The 19,073-nt window shown below is 34.6% G+C and overlaps 1 protein-coding gene across 2 annotated transcripts in view; it reads right to left on the bottom strand.

Moving 5' to 3' along the window:
• The window catches only part of CDH8 (cadherin 8), a 401,377-nt gene that overhangs the window by 73,916 nt on the left and 308,388 nt on the right, over positions 1–19,073 (bottom strand). For both annotated transcript variants that reach the window (XM_055552030.1, XM_055552031.1), the window contains exon 10: positions 2,841–2,962. In XM_055552030.1, coding sequence (XP_055408005.1) covers positions 2,841–2,962 — 122 coding nt within the window. The remainder of the gene's footprint in view (positions 1–2,840; positions 2,963–19,073) is intronic.

Raw genomic sequence — 19,073 nt, forward strand, 5'->3', positions numbered from 1 at the left:
GCAGAATGAGACAGGACTTCCAGTTCTGCTTTCACCAGTGAGCCTATAACAATTTTAGCACAGGTGTACCATGAACTAGGGATGCAGGCCTAGAGAAGAGGAAGTGGTTTTCCTTTCTTTTTCTGTATTTTAGACTCTGTTTAAATGAGTCCAATGGAGAACAGTCAAGTTCAGTAGCATCCTCTTGTGTTCATATTGCAACTGGTTTTCATTCTGTGAGATGTTTTAGAAACCTCTTTACAGAGGGTCACCCAATGCAGAAGATTTGTTACAGATTGGGTTTTTTTGATGGCTTGTGCTTGATTATTGCTAATGATATCCAGCTACATCATCTCCTAGACAGCAGACCTTAAATCCATATCTTCCAGGCAAACCAGACATTTCAAAGTCACCTGCGCTTCTTTCTCTGAGGCTGTTATAAAGCAGACATTAATTGTTGAAAAATATAGAGATGACTGAGTTTAGCGCTAATTCAGTTTTTAACTTTTTTTTTTTTTGCATGAGACTGTGATAATTGATATTCTAATTTCAAAATGAGTCATGTGGTAGGATGAAACATGATGAAAAGTGCATCCGTGCTGAACTTATATAAGTAAACACTATTTAGTGTGGATAACAAATATGAATTCTTGAAAATGTTAAGTATAAAAATGAGATATTTGAGCCATTAAAAATGACCTGGAATGATGTAATGAATCAAACATGAGTACTGACTAGCACAAAGGATTCAAGGAATTCAGGAGCTATTTTAACTCTGTGTATCAACCAGTCAGCCATATGTCCAAAAATTTTGCTGAACAGACAAATATCTGATATCTTCATGTAAATATGAAGTCAAATAAACATGCCTAAAGATTCATCTGACGATAAGATAGTGCAGTGTACACACACAACAAACATTTTTTCACAGAGTCATTCATGTTGATTTGCAAAAATTATAAAACAAAGAATCGACTTTTGTTTTTTATTTTGATCTTGCATAGGAAAGGTGATGAAACAGTGTATTTTTTTTTCTGAGGATTAAAAACCTGCTGATGAATCATTAAAACCTTGGAAACAGTCAAAATCCACAGAGTAAACCTCCATATTTCAGGAGGTCTAAAGGTATGCATGTCAATATCACAAGTGAAGCCAATGTGGAATTTTTGAAATATCAATGCCATTGACTCTCTGAACTTGTGTGATGAGTTTTACATGAACAATGTAGTTTTATTTAAATTCTAAAGCATTTGACAGTTTCTGTATGATCAAAAATGTCTGACATAACTCTGATTGGCTACATCATCCAGCAACAGTCTGGCCCACACAACCATATCCTTGAAAACTGACCTTGCGTGTATTTTGACCAAACTCTCTCCATCAACTCCATTCACCAACTTTAGCTAAATGATATTTACTGTCACGTATATATACTCCATCCTCAAAGGATCACAAATAAAAACACTCAAAGGATAAGACAAGTAGAGGGCAATTCAACATGATGAGATTAAGAAATGCTGAAACTAATGTTAGAGTAGTATTTTAAAAAAGAGGTCACCTTTGGCATATCACTGCTGAAGGTAAATATTTTGATTATAACATATATGATGCCTAGTATTTAAAATTATTTTATTATTAAAATGTTAGCTTTTAACTTATGTGCACACACATGTACTTGTGTCATCTTTTAGTGAATGGAAACAATGCTAGTCCTTCAGACAGAGAATAGTCTGGGGAAAATATCCGCTGTTTTATAGGGGAGCAGCCACTTGATCTTCTGTAATAAGCACATAAAACTATAGAGCCACAGTGCTATTCCCTTCTTAGGTGGAAAAAGTCTGACTCTTGTCAGGTAAACGCTTGGCAAATAGTAAGTTGCATTCCTAACACCCACATGAGGCACAAGAATAGTTGGATTAACAACTCCAATGTCATGCTGTCAGCTGCTGTTTATTTAAATTAAAATGTCACCATCCAGAAATAAATTAGGAAGTTGAAAAACGATAAATTTCTTAAACATACAGTACTTTGGCACCTTGTTAAAATAAATCTATTACATTTGTGGTTTTTTTCGAACTTTACATAGACTATTTCCATTATGACATTCAGAGAATAGCAGGTTTGGTTTTTGTTGTTCTTTCTTAACTCTCTCCGTCTCTCCCACCCTCTACCTCCTTTCCTGCCTTCCTCTCCCCTTCATTCTCCCCTTTCCTCCTCCCCTTCTTCCCTCCTTTCTTTCCTTTCTTCCTTCCTCTCTGTCTCTCTCTGTGTCACCATTGTCTTATCTAAGCTATATAAGAGAGGTTAACAAAAAAAAGTTCCATCAATACACATCAATACACAATTATCAGATGCTTTACTTGCATGTCTAAAACATGTTGTTCGTCTTATGTCTATCTAAATATAGCTACACCTAACAGATTTAAAAATGCACTTCCTACAACTGGTCTTCCTAGGGTTCCTTATTATGTGTTATTCCTACCTTTGTTATGAAACGAACATGCCTTCCCCATAGGCTTTTTTTCCCTTCACTTCCTGTCATTTGAAAGTTTAACATTTTAGCCCCATTACTCTAAGACCTCCCCTGTGATAATCCCTATCCCGAGATATTTTAAGCTCTTTTTTGGCTCCGGGTTCATAGCACCACGGGCCATTTCTTTTCAGGAGCCAATTTGGTCATAAGTCAGAAGAGAATAACATCTTGGAAAGAAAAATACTCTCTCTCTTTTCCCATGTGGATGATTCTTGCCTATGACTTTGCAGGTTGTAAATGATGCAAATGCACACTATAATGCAGGTTAATCAAATATGAGACAGTGGTATACAAACATATTCAGCATTAACAACATGGAGATATTTACTTGGCCGGGTTTTCCATTTTCACATAAAAATGCCTCATATTCGGATGCGAATTCAGGGGCGTTGTCATTGACATCCAGCACTTTAATAGCAACAGGTACTCGGGATATCTGACTGTGGTTCCCTATGGGAAGGAAAAAATAACATCAGCATTGAGGATACTGCATTTTAACGTGCAACTCAACTTTCTTCTTGAAAGCCTGTGTGTCTGTTTCAACTTCCCTTAATTAGGGTGTTTTCAACATGGTGATTATGGAATCTGACCATTCGGCAAGGAAAAATAGCAAGTGCTTGGCTGCTTTAAAAAAAAGTATAAATTACTATTCTAAACACCATTTGCTGGAGCTTAGCTTGATGGACTGTCTCTGAACAAATTACAAGAGGCTTCCTAGATGAAGAAAGCTTTATTTTATTGATAAAGCCCATTGTATGAAAGGAAAAATAATTCTAATATTTATCTCTTTGTTTATCTTGGGTAGAACACAGCCCATTTTTGCACTATTACATGTTTGACTGACTATATATTAAAGATAAACATCAAAAACCCAAAAAAGGCTAGAATCACATTAACTGTTGAGAAGGTATCTTTAATAATGATAAAGGGGATAATCTTAAAGATAGGGACTCATATCTTATATGAATTTTATTTTCTACTAAAAATTGACCTTGGGATCTTTTTGGATTAGATAAGCCAAGTTATTTTAATATTGTCATTTTCATAAAGATTTTCATCAGTGTAAACAGATAATAATCTTTTAATCTTTCCATGTCAATTCCAGTAGCAAGGAACTTAATGCATAATCCTTAATCTTTAAGTCCTTAAATTTAAAAAGTTATATGCAGACACGCACACACAAACATGCATGCACAGAAATAAGGTTCATTAATACATTGCTAATCTGGCCACATGATAATTTTTTATTTGTAATAAATTCAATACTGTTTGACTCTGACTGTACCATGTAATAATCTTTTGATCATGTGTAAATTACACAGAATGTATTGAAAAATGGAGAATTATTTGTGTTTCTGTGGCACAGAATATTTATAAGCAAGTCAAGAGAAGATAGATCTTTAGCTTTTGAATATGAAGAAATAGACTTGTATTTGATATATCAAATTCTTCTTTCTGACAGCTGATTAAAATTTGACCTCTGAAACCTTCAAATATTCATTTTTTCCATTAAATATAAAAGTATTTTAAAGCACATGCCAAATAATCAGAGCCATGTTACAAATTTATAGTTGGTTGACCCCACTGGCAATGCTACGTACGAGATTTGAATTGGGTTAACTACCAGGGCTATTCACCAATATGCTAATTTGATTAACTATGGATGGATGAACATCATCCTTTGGAATTCCAACCACTAAGTAATGAAACATAATCTCACTTCCCAAAAATCACACCAGTAGCCTCAAATGTCTCACCTCTACTACTCCTTTTTCTTTTACTCTATTATGTCTGATCAATTAACTCATTCCCATTCAGAGGGGATGCATGCAGCTCCCCGCTTCAATGTAAGGGAAAGTTTTTGTAGCATGTGACCCTAAGACAAGAAACTTACACTGTACCTTTTATCTACTTGAATCAGGTAGATGAATGAGTTATAAGGTATTTGAAATAAGATCTGATTATATCCTTTAAGATGTACATCTCTTTTCTAGTCTGACCATGAGCTCAAGAGCAGTTGCTGAAGTATAAAGAGGAATCTAGTGTTTGCAGGAAACAAATAAAGTTTGGTCCCCCATCTCTGTCTTCCACTACCAATGTGATTCTGAAAATGGTATTTAACCTCATTTTATTAAACTGAACTCAATACCTTGACACTGCAGTTACAGAACTGTTACATACATTATGTGAGAAACAGTTAGAAGTGCTCAGATCATGGTGGGCACATAGGAGTATCTTATAGCCTTTATGTTTTATCAGTGGAAGTGTCAACACTGTCCACATTCAGTGTGCACTATGTCCAGTGCAAGGTATTTCTTAGAGTCATTTCATTCAGTCCTCACTAAGGAGCTGTGAAATAGGTAATGTGATGTGGAGATGGATGCTCAAATGGCTACATGTCTTTACCAGTACATATCAACTTAAAATTAACTCCAAGACTCCAAAATGTAGTTTTGACCTTCCAAACATGAGTCATGCACACAACATTATATTGATGAAGTTTAAAACAAAATATATTTTGTTTCTTTGTAAGGTAACTAATCACTGTCATTTCTTCAAGAATGCATATAGACTTGCTGTATTTATTTCAAGTTTGACTAAAGTTTGAGTACAAATATAAAAATCAAGCTGGCTAAATCTAATAGGTTGTGCCATCACTGATATTCTCAGAACTGCACTAATAATCAGCCCGCCTCTCTGTGAAACTAAACAATTTAAATTCTGTATTTTTCCTTTTACTTCTGTTTCACCCTAGCAAAGCCTCTTTCCTTGATTAATTTTATTTTGTAATTCTCTGTATTTCAACCTTGAGAACTATTGCTTATTTATTTATATACCAATCATTTCTTCCTTGCCACATTTTTAGACCAACTTTTGTATATATAAATGATAAGAGGAGCCTTCTATTATGCTTTAGTCTCATTAACCGTTCAGTTCATAAACAAACGACGATCAACACAGACTTGAACAGTGAGTAATAGGTGCATTGTCTTAGAAGACTATATAAGTACAAGAAAAAGCTATCATACTCTTTAAATATGATTTTGCTCCTAGAGAAGTGAAGAAAATGCTGATCTTATCAAGTTAGATTCACTGAAAATTGTTAATGGGGCAAAGTCTACTAAACATGATTTTTTGTCTTCCCTCTTATGCCTTGTATACACACACACACACTTCAAAGGCAAACATGAATATAAAGATTTTACTCTCACTATTTTGGCAGAAGGATAATTATGCCAAGGCGCACATTCTTCTCTTTTCTTAATGTCACATTTGTAATGAATGTAGTTATCTCATAGATCTAAATGGCCAGCAGGTGGTAAAACTCAAGCATAGAGGATAGGTAATCTCCATAAGCTTCTTTTTGGGATAACTCTCAACATTAAAGTGCTATATGGTTTCCTCTTATTGTAAGATCTGGAACAAGGTAGGTGTTTTACTATCCAGGGGCCCAGATCCCTAGAACAATACCATCTAATTTTGTTGTTGTTGTTGTTAAAAGTAATACAGGTTTGGGAGCTATCACTTAATACTGTTACAAGATCACGAGCATATGATCATTGGTGACTCATTGAAATATTTTTAGATGAGATTACGATTTTAAAAGTTAGCAGTAAGCTTTCTGACAAGAGAAGTTATGGTTTAATTTGTTTTCTTAAATGTATGAATGTCCCAGACACTTTGAATATTTCTAGAAACTGCTAAAACAAAGAGGAAAACAAAGAAATATGTGTGCATGCTCAGTCCCTTCACTCATGTCCAACTCTTTGTGACCCCATGGACTGCACCCCACTAGGCTCCTCTGTCCATGGGATTTCCCAGGCAAGAATACTGGAGTGGGTTACCATGCCCTCCTCCAGGGCATCTTCCCGACTCAGGGATTGAATACACGTTTCCTGCAGCCCCTACATTGCAGGCAGATTCTTTACCACTGAGCTGTCTGGGAAGCCCCAATAAAATATAACAATAAACTAGTGCTATATATCCCCCAAATATCCCCAAATGTGGTATCATTATCTATATTAGATGAACGTGCATGATTGAAATTATTTCATCTTATCATAATTTTCGACACGTGTCATATTTACATGCTGAAGATTCACTTTTATCTAAATTAATGAAATGATGGGAGTTCAAATTTTAAAGATATTATAGAGCAATAAAATTAATTAGATATGCTTCTGAGGAAATTATTCATGTCCTTTGTGACTGGCCCCCAAATGTTTGCCTTTCATCTGATACACAAACATTAAATATAAAGATATTATAATTAGAAACTTGATTAGCATTCATTAAAGATTAATTTTCTAAACACAGGAGATGTGACAAAGTGGTCTGGAAGGAAAAGCCCATTTCAATTGGCCACAAAAGTCAACTCTTTTCACAAATGATGGAAAAAGGCTGAAATGGCACCTGGTATAAACAATCCTTGACTTCTACCATGTGAATCTTAGTGACTTTCTGTCACCTCTCTGTCACATAGCCTCATGAATTGCCCATTAATTTTGCCCTTTTATAATCAAAGGTAATGGAATACTGCCAAGTCTACGTTACTTGGGAATTTGCTTCTAACTAGTTTCCACAAGCTGCAGTTTTTGCAGGCAATGACTGAAATAAACAGCCTCTCCTTTTCAGGCTATAAGAGAGAAAAAATAATTTGACAAATTTAGATATACTGGTGGGCTCAATAAATAATTCTTGAGCCTTCCACCAGTAGAAGGGTGGAAGGCTTGAGCAGTAAATTACAGTCAACAGGGGGAATGCAAAATGAGAGAATTTATAATTGAATAGGGATGAGAGGATGGTGGAAGTTTATAAAATAGGATGATTTTAATTGAATATATGATATAAAACATAGCATCTTAGGAAATTTAAAATAAAACTGATGGAAGTTTCCAAAAAGATTTTGGAAAATAATGTCAATAGTGAATTTAGGCTCTCTGGTGATTAAGGAAAAAAAGTTTTTGATGCACATTTTGCCCATAAATAGTGGGATTATTTCTAAATCATTAGTCATGGTTTATTAATCCATATATTATTAAACAGCATAGAAGCAAGGTGAAATATAATTAACCAGTGGACACCAGCAGGGTAGAGAAGCTGTTGGGAATTTTTTTTTTAATTTTTATTGGACAAATATATCACTTGTATGTGGAATCTAATTAAAAATGGTATAGATGAACTTATTTACAAAACAGAAATAGACTCACAGATGTAGAAAACAATCTTATGGTTATCAGGGGGGTAAAAGGGGAAAGGAATAAATTGGGAGATTGGGTCTAACATATACATACTGCTTTATATAAAATAGATAACTAATAAGGACCTAATAAGCCCAGGAAACTCTACTCAATATTCTGTTGGGGATATTTTTGATAGGTTTTTCTCTTTACAGTATTATTTTTATGCATTACCCTTTCACTATCATAGCAACTGTATCGATGCATCAGTTAAAACACAATCTATTATTTCCCTCAAATAAATACCAAGAAATTTCAGCATCAAGGGAACCAGTTGACCACCAGAATTTTTAGAATTTTTGATTATGTGATTGTGAAAATTCCAGCAAACCAGGCTGTAAAGAGGAGTCATTCTGTTTTATTCCTTAAAATCACCTTCATATTTAGAACAGTTCCCAACTAAATGAGAACTTTAATCAGATGGTGGCTTTGGTATCAAATAAACAAAGCTTGTAAGGTATAGCTTTTGTATGAACCAAGTAGTAACTCTCAGAAGAAAGGTGGGGAAATGCTTTCTCTCACTGTGAATTTTGTGGAGTTAGACATATTTGAAAATGCCTTAAACTCTCCAGAGAAAACAACTCTTACATGGTGACTTTAGTTCAAGTCCTCACTGACCCCTGTCTGTGTTCCCTACTGACTGTGAAAATGCATGCTGCTTGGCACCAGCATTTTCAAATGTTCTCTAAAAGGGGAGAAAATGTGTAGGTCTCTTATTTATTACATTCATCTTAAGTGAACCTCCATGTACTGGAGTCCTTGGCAAGCCCTCGCTCCACCTTCTCCTACACTCTATAATGAACCTTCAGTGTCCTTATTTCGGCTCACAAGAGTTGAAGTCCTAAAGAGTACGGTAGGCACATTTATGGTGGTAAAATTCTATGGAAAAATTTTTAGAGCCATTAAAGTAAGGACTGATGTTATGAACCTCTCAGATACTATGAGTTTATGAAATGTAAAACTTTAACAGTCACATTCTATATAAAGGCAACTTTAATGGTAGTTGATAAATGAAAAATTAGTACTAACGGGAACAGAACTGTTACATTTTCCATGTTTATATTAATATGTTATATAATACTATGCTGCTGTGTGCTTAGTCGCTCAGTCATGTCTGACTTTGTGACCCCAAGGACCCTCTGTCCATGGGGATTCTCCAGGCAAGAATACGGGAGTGGGTTTCCATGCCCTCCTCCAGGGGTTATATAATACTGCCTACTTTTAGTAGTCTTATTTTCATTAACATTTTACTTCAACTTAAAATTTATAAATATGCATTATTTGCCAAACTTTTTCCCAAGATCTTTTTTTTAATTATTTATTTTTAATTGAAGGATAATTTCTTTACAATATTGTGTTGGTTTCTGACAAACATCAACCATGAATCAACCATAGGTATACATATGTCCCCTCCTTCTTGAACATCCCTCCCACTTCCTTCCACATTCCACCCCTCTAGGTTGTTAGAGAGCTCTGGTTTGAGTTCCCTGAGTCACACAGCAAATTTCCATTGGCTCTCTATTTTACATATGGTTATGTAAAATAACCTGGGTTACTGTGTTACTCTCTGTGTTACTCTCTCCTTACAACCCACCCTCTCCTTCCCCCCTGCCCAACCTCCACGTCCGTAAGTCTGTTCTCTATGTCTGTGTTTCCACTGCTGCCCTATAAATAGGTTCATCCATACCATCTTTCTAGATTCCATTTATATGTGTTAATATATGATATTTTTTTCTCTTATAATAGGTTCTAGGTTCATCCACCTCATCAGAACTGACTCAAATGTGTTCCTTTTTATGGCTGAGTAATATTCCATTGTGTATATGTACAACAGCTGCTTTATCCATTCATCTGTCGATGGACATCTAGGTTGCTTCCATGCCTTAGCTATTGTAAACAGTTCTGCAGTGAACATTGGGTTACATGTGTCTTTTTCAATTTTGGTTTCCTCAGGGTATATGCCTCAGAGTGGGATTGCTGGGCCATATGGTAATTTTATTCCTAGTATTTTAAGGAATCCCCATACTATCTTCCATAGCAGGTTTATCAATTTACATTATCACCAACAGTGCAAGAGGGTTCCCTTTTCTCCACACCCTCTCCAGCATGTATTGTTTGTAGATTTCTTTATGATGGCCATTCTGACTGGTATGAGGTGATATCTCATTGTAGTTTTGATCTGTATTTCTCTAATAATGAAAGATGTTGAGCATTTTTTCACGTTTATTAGCCACGTGTATGTCTTCTTTGGAGCAATGTCTGCTTCGGTCTTTTGCCCACTTTTTTATTGTGTTGTTTGTTTTTCTGGCATTGAGCTCCTTGTATATTTTTGAGATTAATCCTCTGTCAGTTTCATTTTCATGTTTCATTTGATATTATTTTCTCCCATTCTGATGGTTGTCTTTCACCTTATTCATAGTTTCCTTTGCTTTGCAAAAGCGTATGCTTAATTAGTCCCACTGGTTAATTTTTGTTTTTACTTCTATTACTCTAGGAGATGGGTCATAGAGGATCTTGTCATGATTTATGTCATAGAGTGCTCTGCCTATGTTTTCTTCTATGAGCTTTATGGTTTCTGGGCTTATATTTAGCTCTTTAATGCATTTTGAGTTTTATTTTTGTGTAGAGTGTTAGGAAGTGTTCTAATTTCATTCTTTTACACAGAGCTGTCCAGTTTTCCCAGCAACATTAAATAGACTATCTTTGCCATTGTATATTTTTGCCTCCTTTCAAAGACAAGGTACCCATATGTGTGTGGGTTTATCTCTGGGCTTTCTGTCTTGTTCCATTGGTCTTTATTTCTGTTTTGTGCCAGTACCATACCGACCAGACCTTTTTTTTTTTTATAATAAGTCTCCTTCTAGAATTCTAAGTTAGATTTACATAAACCAGTGATTCATCTTTTATGATTTCTGGGTATTTTTAAAGATTAAGATAACACTGGCTTATAACATTATATAAACTTCATGTGTACAACATTATAGTTCAACCTGAATGTACACTAATGTGCTTTCCAAGATACTTTTAACGCTCTATGTCTGCTTATCAGTTTGTTTCTTTTTGTTTTCTATATTATTTTGTGTTGTGTGTGCGTATGCACAAGCATTTTATGTGTTTGTTTTATGTACACCTCTCTTTTTTACTGTGTACTACTCTTGCTGAATTTGTAGCTGGAAAATATCGACTCCCTCCTTTCACAGCCCTAAGTACATGTTTAAGTCCTTCTTATACATCTCATCTTTTTTCATACTATAAGAGGCGAGGAATCAAAGTTTTGTAATGAGTTTATTATTCCTTACATCTCCTTTAGTAATCTAAGTCTTTGCAAAGTCTCTAATTCTACTCTGGCAACAAAAATTGCATTATGCTTCCATTACTAAATCTTCAGTGTTTTTTTTCCTCCCTTATTATTTCAAATAGGATTGGTTCAAAATTATTGGAACTGAATTTCTTGGGATTATTCTCACAATGCAATTCAATTTAAATCCTTTATATATTAGAACCTTAATAATGGAGACTCACACTTTCAGAGGAATATAGATTTATCTAATATTCAGTTTAAATGCTCATTCAACAGCAGCTTACAGTAACAACTGTACATGTGTACATAAACACACACGTTTTATCAGAGAAGAAAACCACTATTGTAAACTACCCAGCATGTATTGCATGATCTGTTATGTACTATCTCTTTGAGGTTTGTTGGGTTACCATGAAGACATTATTTTCTTAAGTGGGAATTTGCCTTCAGGGTATCTAAGACTTAAATTTATATAACTCACATATCAGAGCAAGTAGTAAAGAAATATCCATCTGTGAACAACCAGTGTGCCTAGAAATCATGTGGACTTTAGTCACCTTGCCCATATTAGTCAAAGCCAGGAAGTGGGAAAGCTGAAATATTAGTCCAGAGCAATGTCATCAATAAGTAAAAAACACACACAGAGAAACAAACAAAAGCAATTCCCCACAGGCTCTCTTTTAGCATAGCACTTGTAAAAGATAATCTTACAATACCATACTTTTAAGATGGACTGTTTCCCAAACAATACACTATCCTAATAAACTAATAATATCAAAGAAAGGTGTGATGATTCCATTAACATGAAGTTTTTGTTAGTCAATTTATCTTTAGAAATATATGTGTTAATTATTTGGGTAATTTCCTTACATTTTTAGTGTGAGATCAACTTTTGTATTTGAAGTAAGCCATGAAAACAATCAACTGTATAAATCTCAAGATTTTATTCCAGTGTATTTTTGTAAGATGAACGTACCCCGTGTAACCATCACTCAGATCAAGATATCCAGCATAACTAGCATCCCAAAAGGTTCCATGTACCCCGTCTAGGTCATTATGCCCTTCAAAGTAACCTCTGCTCTGTTTCTTTTTAAAATGTATTGTTATTATTATTATTTTGGCTGCCCTGGGTCTATGTCACTGTGTGCAGGCTTTCTCTAGTTACAGGGGAGTTAGGTCTACTCTCCAGTCACAGTGCATGGACTTACTGTGTTGGCCTCTTGCTGTGGAGCATTGGCTCTGAGCATGCAAGCTTATGTAGTTGCAGCTCGTGGCCTCGAGTGTGTTGGCTTAGTAGTTGTGGGGCATGTAGGATCTTCCCAGACCAGGAACTGAACCCATGTCCCCTGCATTGGCAGTCAGATTCTTAACCAATGGACCAACAGAGAAGTCCTACTCTGTTTCTGAACATTATATTAGTTTGCCTTCTTCAGAACATTATAAAGTACACACTCCTGTATCTGACTTCTTTAGCTCAATATACTATTTGCAAATTCATTCATGAGATTGTAGGCAGTTGTAGTTCACTCTTTTTCATTCTTTGGAAAAGAATTTCATTGTATACATATACCACAGTTTATTCATTTATCCTCTTACTGGTGGATATTTGGTGTGTTTTAGTTTCATGCTATTCTGAAATGTGCTGCTATAAATATTTTGTGTATTTCTGTTGATGAACAAATACATGGATTCCAGTATGTAACATACTAAAGAATAGAGTGGAAGATTATAGAATATGGTCCCTTTCAATTTTAGCATAAGCTTCCAAATATTTTTCTAATGTGGGTGTGCCAATTTACACTCCAACTAGCAATACATAGAAGTTCAAGCTGCTGCATGTCTTTAGGACACTTGGAAAAGTCAATTATTTATTATTTATTTTTAATTTTAACCACTGCAGAGACATATAGTTATATTTTAGTTTCCTCGTATTTTAATATTAATATCTTGATGATTTGATGTTAAAGACATATTATGCTTACTGGCCACTTGGATATATTCTTTTATGAATGATCTGTTCCACTTTTTGTCATGTTTTAACTGGGTTGTCTTTGTTTTTCTAATAGATAGCCATACTATATATTAAGGATATGTGTCCTTTGCTAGATATGAGTATCACAATAGCCTTGCCTAGTCTCTGGGTTAATTTTTCACTCTTAATAGTAACTTTTGATGAGCATAAATTCTTAATTAATAAAGTTGAATTCATCAGTCTTCATTCCTATTAACTTTAATACTTTTTGCAATATATTCATTAATTATGCAAGTAATTAATGCAAATTATGCAAATAACCCAGAATTTGAAAGTTATTATTTTTTAGAATATACAACTTTTCTCACATTTACTTCTCTGATCTCTCTGAAGATTACTAAAATTGGTGGTCTGAGTTAAAGGCCAAGGTTCAATTTTATCCACTCATGCATACCCAGTTCACAATCAACATCATTGTAAGTTCATCTGTCATATCTTTATCATAAATCGGTTGAGTATTTTTGTACAGACTTGTTCCTGGAATTCTCTTTTCTCTTTGTATCTTTTTCTATCTTTATGCTCATACAATCCTCTTTTATTAATTCTTTATAATACATCTTATATAGTTGTTATGAATATATTAAGCTTCTTTTAAAATATTTTCTTCATTGTTTTTCCCTTTACTTTTTATTTTACAAATTTTAGTGTTATTTGCCAAACTGTGGGCATGCACACACACATATACACACATACACAGCTGCTGGAATATTGATTGATATTGCAAAGAGTCTACCAATAAATTTAAAGAGGATTGACATCTTTTACATTTGAATCTCCAAATCATGAAGTATGTTATATTTCATTTATTTAGATCAGTTTCCCAGGTGGCTTAGTGGTAAAGAACCTGACCTGCAAATGCAGAAGATGTAAGAGACACGGGTTTGATCCCTATGTCAGGAAGATCCCCTGCAGGAGAGCACGGCAACCCACTCCAGTATTCTTGCCTGGAGAATCCCCATGGACAGAGGAGTCTGGATGGCTACAGTCCATAGAGTCTCAAAGAGTTGGACATGACAGAAGCGACTGAACATAATTTCTCTCTGTAATGTTCTGTAGTTTTCTGTTTAGAAGTCATATACTTCATTCATTAGGTTTTTTCATTATTTAATTGAAGTCTTTTTACTATTATAAGTAGTATCTTTATTTTCTGACTGGTGGTGTTGTTATTTTAAATCATATTTTTATTTTCAAACTCTAACAAGCATGCAAATTTTGCTTATTATTTGTAATAGTTTAATTTTGATTTTTTTAATTTTTATGTACTCAATCATGTTGTCTCTGAATAGTGACAACTTTATTTCTTCCTTTCCAACATTTATATTTTAATTTCTCATTTCCAATCTCAGGAAGAAAGCTTTCTATATATTGCCCATTATGTCTGTTATATGCTGTTTGTTTTCTGTAGCTATCCTTTATCAGATTAAGTTCTCTTCTATTTCTAGTGTGCAAAGAGCTTTTTCATGAACAAGAGATGAATATATAACATTTTCTACATCTGTTGAGAATGATCATATGTTTTCTCTTCTCTTCCCTCAGTACTTTAATTCACATTAATAGATTTTCAAAAGTTATCATCTGTCCTTGTATTCCTGTGTAATATTATATTTAGTGGTTTTGATTTGCTAACATGTTACTAGTATATGCTAATATGTTTATGAGAAGCAGGCTATTAATTCTATTTTCTTATAATACCCTTGTCAATTTTAGCATTAAGATTATGCTGGCTTCATGACATAAGGTGGAAAATGCTCCCTCTTTTACTTTTCTCTGATAAAGTTTGTGTCAGGTTCATTTGGGCATGATGAGTCATATGTTAAGTTAGTAATTATGGATTCAGTTGAGAAAATGATAGACATATTTTTCTTTTTCTTACATATGCCAGTTTGCACCAAACATATTTTTCAACTTATTAGTCCATCTCATATATATTTTAATCCTTATTCCATACCTATATTAATAATGTTCAGTTATTTTTTAATATCTGTAGAATCTATAATGAAGTCCCCTTTGCCATTTTTTTCTATGCCCCAAGGCGATGGCACCCCACTCCAGTACTCTTGCCTGGAAAATCCCATGGGCGGAGGAGCCTGGTGGGCTGCAGTCTGTGGGGTCGCTAAGAGTCGGAGACGACTGAGCGACTTCACTTTCACTTTTCACTTTCATGCAGTGGAGAAGGAAATGGCAACCAACTCCAGTGTTCTTGCCTGGATAATCCAGGACGGGGAGCCTGGTGGGCTGCTGTCTATGGGGTCGCACAGAGTTGGACACGACTGAGGTGACTTAGCAGCACCAGCATTCAGTGGAAGTGCTGAGTTCTAACCATTGAATCAGCAGAGAATTCTGTGTTATTTCTGATATTGGCTACTTGTACCTTTACTATTTTTTCTTGCAAGATTTTATCAGCTTTATTTACCTTTGCAAATAAACAGTTTTTAACTTTGTTGAATTTCAGGACTGTATATTTGTATTCAGTTTCATTACATTCTACCCTGTATTTATCTTCGCCTCGCTACTGGTTTTTAATTTTCTGTTCACTTTCAGCCTTTTTGAAGTGGATGCTTAGATAATTGATTTTGAGCATTTCTTCTTTTCTAATATAGACATTTAAGGCTAATTTCTCTCTAGGCACTGTGTTAGCCGTGTTTCACAAGTTTTGTCATGTCATTATTTTCTTATCATTCATTTTTCAAATGTGCTAATTCTCTTTGTGATTTTATTCTGTTTTCCAGTCATTTAGAGATGCATGGCTTAATTTCCAGTACTTCAGATAATTTCAGACAGAGTTTTTTGTTATTTATTTCTAGTTTAATTCCACTGTGTTAATAAAGTGTACTCTGCTTTGAGTGCTGAGATTTGATTTATGGCCTAATTTTGGCTATGTTGGGTAAATGTTTCAAGTGTGTTTGGCAGTTATCGTATTTTTATAATTTTCAAGAGCAGTGTTTATATACATTTCAACTGGACAAGTTCACTAATCATGATATTCAAATACTTTCTATCCTTAGTAATTTCTTGTTTACTTGTTTGATTGGTAGAGAGTTGTAGGATAAAATTTTCATTTACAAGTGTTGACTTGTCTATTTCATCATTTGTATATGTCATTTTTTTTTTGCTTTATGTACTTGGCAAACATTATTATGTATACATAACTTCAGAATTTTTATATCTTCCTGTTGAATTTAATTATTTATCGTTATGAAAAATGTCTCTTTATCTTTGGTAATATTTCTTTCTCCTTAGTCTATAGCTGAACTATTTCGGTTTTAATTTGCATAGATCTTTTTACAATCATTTGTCTTTATGTGTTCTTATACTTGAGGTTCGTTTCTGATAAAAAGAGCTTCCCTGGTGGCTCAGACGGTAAAGAATCTGCCTGCAATGCTGAGACCCAGGTTTGATTCCTGGATCGGGAAAATCCCCTGGAGAAGGGGATGACAACTCACTCCACTGTTTTTGCCTGGAAAATCCCATGGATAGGTGAGACTTGCAGGCTACAGTCTACGGGGTTGCAAAGAGTCAGACATGACTGAGCAACTAACACTTTCACTTTATGATTAAAAAAAAAAAAAAAAAAAAAGATTTGAAAATTGATGCTTTTTTCCCCACTCTGACAAAGAATGTCTTTTAACTGAAGTGTGTAGTTTATTTATAGGCATCTTCCCTGGTGGCTCAGACAGTAAAATATTTGCCTGCAATGCAGAAGAACCGGGTTTGATCCCTGGATTGGAAAGATCCTTGGAGAAGGGAATGGCTCCCCTTCAGTATTCTTGCCTGGAGTATTTCATTACTGTGATTTTTATATCTGGGTTTTAATTTCTTGTTGTCATTGCTGTTTAGTTGCTAAGTCATGTCCAACTCTTTTGTGACCCCATGGACCATAGCCCACCAGGCTCCTCTGTCCATAGGATTTTCCAGGCAAGAATACTGAAATGGGTTGCCATTTCCCTCTCCAGAGGATCTTCCTGACCCAGGGATCAAACCCTCATTTCCTGCATTTGCAGGCAGATTCTTTACCACTGAGCCACCTGGGAATTGCACTTAAAGTTTTCTTCATCAGTTCTTTCTCATTTTACTTTTCTATTTTTTTTTTGGATTCGTAAGTTTTAATTTTTTATTTGCTCCAACTAATAGGCTAAAGGGGGAAATGAAATAATTAAAACTTATGAATTCAAAAAAAGAAAAGAGGGTTTAACCTATTTACTATATAGTCTTCTATTAACATTATTTTAGTGGTAACCTTAAATATCATATTTATATTTGTGTCACTGACTTATTAGAACATGCTTTAAAGTAATGCCTCAAACATTTTATGTACAATGCAAGGATGTTTATAATGCATTGTTTATGCCATTTTATTACCCCTTTCCTGAATCTAGGTTTTAATTCTGGAAATTAGATATGAAAATGTGTTCTATTCCTTCAGATAGAGTTGATTTTTTTTCCTCACAGGAAGGTCTGTATGGATAGATAGATCACCTCAATACTCTTAGGCTGGAATTCAGAATTTATGAGGGCTGATTTAACTTCTAGTTTTCCCTTAGTTCTAGAGATTACTCTTTCTGTTAAGTTACAATTTTTATTTTAGCTTTTTAGACTCTTAGCATACTCGCTGATAGGTTTGAAATCCCTTTACTCCTGTACGTGTTAAGATTTGTTAAATGCATCATGAGAGAAAACCACCCATAATGCTCTGAAATCTTCTTTTCAAATGCCTCCTTGCTGTAGACTTGGTCTCTCCATTTCTGGACACTTTGGAAGCCCTGAACTACAATTGTCTCCACAGTCCCACGAGACACTCGTAAACTCCAAGTCACTGATTTCTACATGGTTTCTATGCTCTGTGAGTTGAATCAGTTAAAGCCTGGAAGGAAATAGGCAGTGCTAAACTGAGTCACTTCAATTTGTTTCCTTTCTTTATGGTAGTTTGGCTTAAGTACTGATTACCTTTGAATACCTTCTTTTCCTCTAATTTTGTAGTTTCTCAGTGCTGAAAATTAGTCAGGTATAAGCTACCATCAGAGACAAAAGAAAAACACATAATTTTCTCCCATCCCATTGTGGTATAATATGTTCATTGTTTCCCCCAAAAAATCAGACTGTAAATCTCCCCGTACTTGTGGAACAATGGACAGAATATCACTATAAAATGACCCTAATCCTCCATGAGTTAGTGCCTTGCAAGATTCAGGTATGGTAATTAAGATTGTGTTATCTTTGGTTAATGCTTTGACGACAAAGCCAGAACAGTCTCCTGAGATTCTTTTCCTCAGTCTGTGCTTTGGTCACAATAAATTATGCATTTATTTTGACAGTGGACCAAGATATATAAAACACACTGAGTTACAAAAACAAATACATAATTCAAGATAAATGATGAGCAGAGATGGTAAAATGACTACAGTGACCCACCACCTCACTATCAAGCACATGATAATAAAATAGATGATGTTGATTTATTCCCAGATGTTAACATTAAATGGTTTGAATAGATGTGAATGTAAACATAGACATACATAATTACATCCATATATTGATACTTCCTCCGGCTGCCTTTATAGCCACAAAATCATCTATCAATATATATTAGAAAGGCAACTAGACAGAATATCATGTATTCTTTTAATAAAACTTAAAAAGATATATTGGGTGAAATATGTGAATCAATAAGTAATAGGAAGCATGATGTGTTTTTTTATAACTGTATTTGGAGAAGCAATGCAGAACACCTGTATATAATGGTGTTGTGCATCTCAGAATTTCTGTAAACCAATCTTTCTCTCCCTCCCTCTCTCTGTTTCTTGTTATAGGTAAAAGTTAGGTGCCAGATGTAAAAACTTTAAAACTACTTACTCTGTTAGAGGAAGGTTAATAAACTCTTCCCGGACCCAGTAAATCTATCATGCAAATTTGCAATGTAGAGCAACAGAGATGCTGACAGGGACACCAAGTATCAAGCTTACTTCCAAACATTGCAAGAGAGAAAACACA

Source organism: Bubalus kerabau, chromosome 17 (genome assembly GCF_029407905.1).
Source record: "Bubalus kerabau isolate K-KA32 ecotype Philippines breed swamp buffalo chromosome 17, PCC_UOA_SB_1v2, whole genome shotgun sequence".
Lineage (NCBI taxonomy): Eukaryota > Metazoa > Chordata > Mammalia > Artiodactyla > Bovidae > Bubalus > Bubalus kerabau.